The sequence below is a fragment of the Zea mays genome, chromosome 3, assembly GCF_902167145.1.
Source record: "Zea mays cultivar B73 chromosome 3, Zm-B73-REFERENCE-NAM-5.0, whole genome shotgun sequence".
NCBI lineage: Eukaryota > Viridiplantae > Streptophyta > Magnoliopsida > Poales > Poaceae > Zea > Zea mays.
Window position 1 is genome coordinate 184,308,079 of NC_050098.1, and position 4,736 is coordinate 184,312,814.

Sequence of the window (4,736 nt, forward strand, 5' to 3'; positions counted from 1 at the left end):
TCTCCTCATCAAGATTCGCCACTGGGCGCGCCAGCTGACGATATCAGCGTTTTAGAGGTCTCCTCATTTTAGAGGTAATGTCTAGTCACTCGGCATTACCTCTAAAATGCTGACGTCGCCCTCTAGTCACTCGGCGTTGCCTCTAAAACGCTGATATCGTGTTCAGTCGCTCGGCATTACCTCTAAAATGCTGACATCGCCCTCAAGTCGCTTGGCAGTTGTCTCTAAAACGCTGATATCGTGTTCAGTCGCTCGGCATTACCTCTAAAATGCTGACATCGCCCTCAAGTCGCTTGGCAGTTGACTCTAAACCTCCGACATTGTGTCAAGTCGCTCGGCATTACCTCTAAAATGCTGACGTCGCCCTCAAGTCGCTTGGCAGTTGACTCTAAAACTCTGACGTCGTGATCAGTCGCTCGGCAGCTACCTCTAAAAGCGTCGAAGCGATGCCAGAGTTATTTACGTGCAAACTCCAAGGAAATCAGCTTCACAAATGAGCAGGATAATCACCACAGAGAAACCAACACCATTACTTCATTAAGGGGAAGATATCATGCTTACAAATCAACTCTTTATGAGTTGATACTTCCCTATTACTACTACTACATTACATTACATTACTGCTACTACTACTACACTACACTATACTACTCTACACTAGTAATTACTACTACATTATTCTAACTATACTATACTAATATCTAAAAGGTCAGTGGCATCTAGCCACTGGCCCTGTTGCTGCCGCCCCTGGTGCTGCCTCTGCTGCTGCCGCCACCGCCGCTGCCGCCCCTGCTGCCGCCGCCGTCACCACCCTTGCTGCCGCTGCCGCCGCCCCTACCGCTGCCGTCACCGTCACCGCCGCCATCGCCCTCGTCGTCGTCGTCGGCATCGTCGTTGTCACACCCGGTTTTAGAAGGCAAACCGAATGCGAACTATGTACGTGCCAGGATCAGAATTCACGTACACAGCGATTACATAGATGAACATCATCGCACAGTGCTCGAATAATAACATAAAAGGGTATTAACTTATTACATCACGGAGTCATAGACATCCACATAGTCATCAACTTAACAGTTAAATCAAAGTGCTAGCGAAACGCAGTAAAGATAAGGCCTTCACAGGCAGCTGACTGGGGGTTGCCGCCAACCCACACCTAGAATTCGTCGTAGTCTTGGAACTCCTGGAAGTCTCCTTCCACGACTTCGTCTTCTCCTGAGCAGTGGTTACAATGCGGACAACCTGGTGTTTTGTGGTAAAGCAAGGGTGAGTACACATCAACGTACTCAGCAAATGTCCCGTTTGGCTGAAGTGGACTAGCTTTATGTGGGGTTAGGCTCAAGCAGTTGCTTTTAGTTGGTTAGGTATTTATTATTAGTAGGAGCCAGGTTTTATCATAAAACCCAAGTTATAATCCCCAGAAGTACCTCTTCAGAGAAGAAATACTAGAGAACATAATTGAAGTCACCATCATTAACCATCATCATTAAAGTCATCATTTGGAGTGTATCCGGAGTATCTCTAATCAAAGAGGATCCCAAGGCTGCTCTTAACCGTGAGCACGGCTGATATACCAGTTTCACTACCCTCTGCAGAGGTCGCACACTTTACCCATGAGCCGTGATTCCCTCTCTAGCCCGGGCTTGCAAGACCCTTATTCACTCCCAAGGTGAATGGCCAGGGATTCACTACGAAGCCTTTACAAAGATTCTCTAGAGGTCATAGCTGCCCGTTAGGTTTCTCCAGTTTGATAAACACAGTACCTCTCCCCGCAGGAGGGTGACTAAAAAACAAAACGAAAGAACCTCGGCACTCAGCCTCGGCAGAGCAAGCACTGTGCCTGGACCCCATTGACGGCACGACGGCGAAGCAACTACACTTCTAGTTCCTCTAATTAATTAGCTAAGGGCACCCCATTCCACCCTCATGGTTGCACTGTTATCCCGGGTGGTCTCTCAACGAACAGGTCCTTACGGAGAGGTACTCAGGAAACAGCCTGAGCCCCCTAGAGTATCACAAGATCAACAATATAATCAGGATAACAGTATCGTATCATAAATAGTCACATCATGTTCATTGATTAAGTTAAGGCAATAGCAAAATGCTAACCATAATCACCCAAAAGGTCATCAAGGATAAGGTAAAGTATAAAGCTAGTCAATCCTTAGATTTCAATTAAATACTGCGGGAAAGTGAATTATAAGTGAATAGGACATAATGGGTCAGAGGACACTTGCCTTCACCAAACAGATGCTCAGGGTCTTCAACCTTGTAGAACTCGAAGAGCTAGGTCACTTGGTCGCCAACGCTTTGTCTTCGATCCCTCGAAACTCGGGAACAGATCGCAATCTATTCGCGACGCACAGTGAATACAAACAGGCACAAACAAGCAAACATATACATGCAAAAGAACATTACATTATTCAAATAAAAACATAATAAAACATGCAAAACAAAATAGAGAGCGTTACTACGGTCACGCGAGGAAAAAGAAATATCGAACTCGAAGCGACGGTCGAGAAAATATCGCGTTTACGCTAAACGAGTATTAACGCTAACAATTAATTCGACCTTATCAATTATAAATTATATCTACTATTTAGTTTGATTAATCTGCTACACTAACAACTGTCAAATAAATAAGTAATTTAATTAACACAAGAGATTCTAAGCGAGACGAATTTATGACAAGCGAAACAATACGACAGCATGCAAACGACGCGCGAACACGCGCGACACAGCACGCTGACGACACACGAAACAGTGCGCACGACCAGCGCGAACGATGCGCGAACCGGCACGAACCAGCACGCGACCACGAGCCCATCACACACGAACAACGCGCAGACAGCACGTGAACGACGCGCGAAGCAGCACGCCACCGCGCGCACATCATGCGCGAACAGCGCGGAGACAACGCGCGCGACACGCGAGAATCAATAAATGAGATCATGTTTACACTAGGCCAGGGTTGTATCTAAATATTTATGTTGTTATTAATCACATTAACATATACTTATAAAAATAAATTAAACTATAACTTAGTTTTTATTAAATTTCCATTTTGATAATCGAAGACTAAACAAATAATTAATTAACTAAATGAAACATGTGTTACGATAAAGTAATATTTTCATGTGTATATAATATCATTATGAAGCTAACGTATCTAGAATGGCATAAAACGAGTTTAATACGCAACAACTGACATACATTTAATATATTTATTGTGACGTGTCGCGATTGGATTGACCGGAGATTCGTCATATGGAAGACCACACGGAAAGCAGTCGCACAAGAACCCTTGGATCAAGTAGCCTGTAAAAGAAGTGTCGCATGAGACCAGGCCACATGCGTGCATGCGTGGGTGAGAGTGGGGGCCACCTGCTTTATTTTCTCAGTCACCATCCACGACCGACATGCACTGCATGCGAGATCGGACTAGAAGCGGTTTCTTCTTCCTCTACTCAGGGAACCGCCATGGGGAAAAGGTATGGAGGAGCCGGCTACTGCGCAGAAGGGCAGAGGCGAGGCTGGGCGCGGCCGCGACGGCTCACTAGTGGGCAAGGCGCGTGGCAACAACAGCGGGGCGCGGGGCGCTGGCTTCTTGGCAGGGGCGAGCTGGGTGCCATGGCCGCATTGCTGCGCTGTGTGGGGGCAGGAGCGCGAGCAGGGGGTCGCCGTCTGGGGAGGCCTAGGCGCCTGGCAGGCTTGCCCCACGCTGCTGGTCGGGCTGCTATGCTGCCCGCGCTGCCGCGTTCGTGCTGAGGTGTCGGGCCGTCGCGCCAGGCCACCGCGTCGTGCCGTGCCTGGTGAAGACCACAGCCGCCGGCGGGCAGGGCCAGGGGCTGGCCGGTAGGGGAGGCTCGGCACGTGCAGCTGCGATGGACGCCTCGGCCGTGGAGGAGAGAGGGGACGCACACGATGCGCGGGGCGAAGCGCTCGCTCGGCAGATAGCGACGGAATAAAAAGGCTAGGGGAGAGAGGGAGGGAGTAGAGAATTTCTTACTTGGGGAGAAGGCTTGTCGGAGGAAGACGCTCGCGGTGAGTTCTGCGCAGCGAGGAATGGTGTCCAACGAGGAAGAGGAGGGGGAATGGTAACCGTGTGGAGGGGCGTCTGCTGTGTGTGATTTGGATGTGGGAGGAGGTGCATATCCGTACGAAGGGTTATGTGACCGTAGGGGTGGATATATATATAAAAGAGGGCGCGGGAGGGGTTACCAAATTTACCGCGGATCATGGTCTAACTCAGACACGCGTGCAAACGGGCAACAATTTGAGAAGAGAAGAGACTGACACGCGGGCGTACGCCCAGGATGACAGTGAGAGGAACGAGTGAGAGAAAACAAGTGGTTGCGTGCACGACACATGAGACATTGCACAACGACACGAGGCAAGCTGGGGTTGATAGGGGTAGATGAAGTTAGATGCCGGGGGTAGACGAGGTTAGACGGAGGGGTAGATACTGAGTAGACAAAGGGTAGAATGGGTAAATAGACGTGAGTGGTATGTAGTTCGCGAGGAGACGCGATTGTCGGTCTTGCGAAAAGGAAACAAGATCTGGAACAAGCTCGACGAGAGAAAGAAATATATATATATATATATATTATCGAATTTTTCTGAATATTTTGGTTTTCGCAAACATTAAATTTTTGAAATAAAAAATAACAAAAAGACTGAAACTCACATTTAATACCCGAAAATCTTTCCAAAGGTTTCAGAAGTTCACGAAAATA

The 4,736-nt window shown here is 48.2% G+C and overlaps 1 protein-coding gene across 4 annotated transcripts; it reads right to left on the reverse strand.

Moving 5' to 3' along the window:
* Positions 1 to 506: 506 nt before the first annotated feature.
* On the reverse strand, positions 507 to 4,165 carry LOC118476731 (keratin, type II cytoskeletal 2 epidermal). 4 transcript variants are annotated; one of them, XR_004857319.1, is made up of 2 exons: positions 4,010 to 4,161; positions 507 to 1,242 (listed from the first exon to the last, which is right to left on the reverse strand). XR_004857319.1 is itself a non-coding variant. In XM_035966384.1 (2 exons), the coding sequence occupies exons 1-2, from the start codon at positions 4,151 to 4,153 to the stop codon at positions 720 to 722; spliced, it is 357 nt and encodes a 118-aa protein (XP_035822277.1). In that variant the 5' UTR covers positions 4,154 to 4,155; the 3' UTR covers positions 507 to 719. The 4 variants fall into 4 exon arrangements, 1 of the variants encoding a protein (XP_035822277.1); XM_035966384.1 differs by having other exon boundaries at positions 507 to 932; positions 4,010 to 4,155; XR_004857318.1 differs by lacking the exon at positions 507 to 1,242 and adding an exon at positions 2,238 to 2,349 and having other exon boundaries at positions 4,010 to 4,165.
* Positions 4,166 to 4,736: the final 571 nt, after the last annotated feature.

Coding starts and splice junctions, on each gene's coding strand:
- LOC118476731 (XM_035966384.1), bottom strand. CDS start 4,153: ATGCACCTCCTCCCACATCCAAATCACACACAGCAGACGCCCCTCCAC. Junction 933..4,009: donor CCGACAAGCCTTCTCCCCAA/GTAAGAAATTCT, acceptor GCACGTACATAG/TTCGCATTCGGTTTGCCTTC.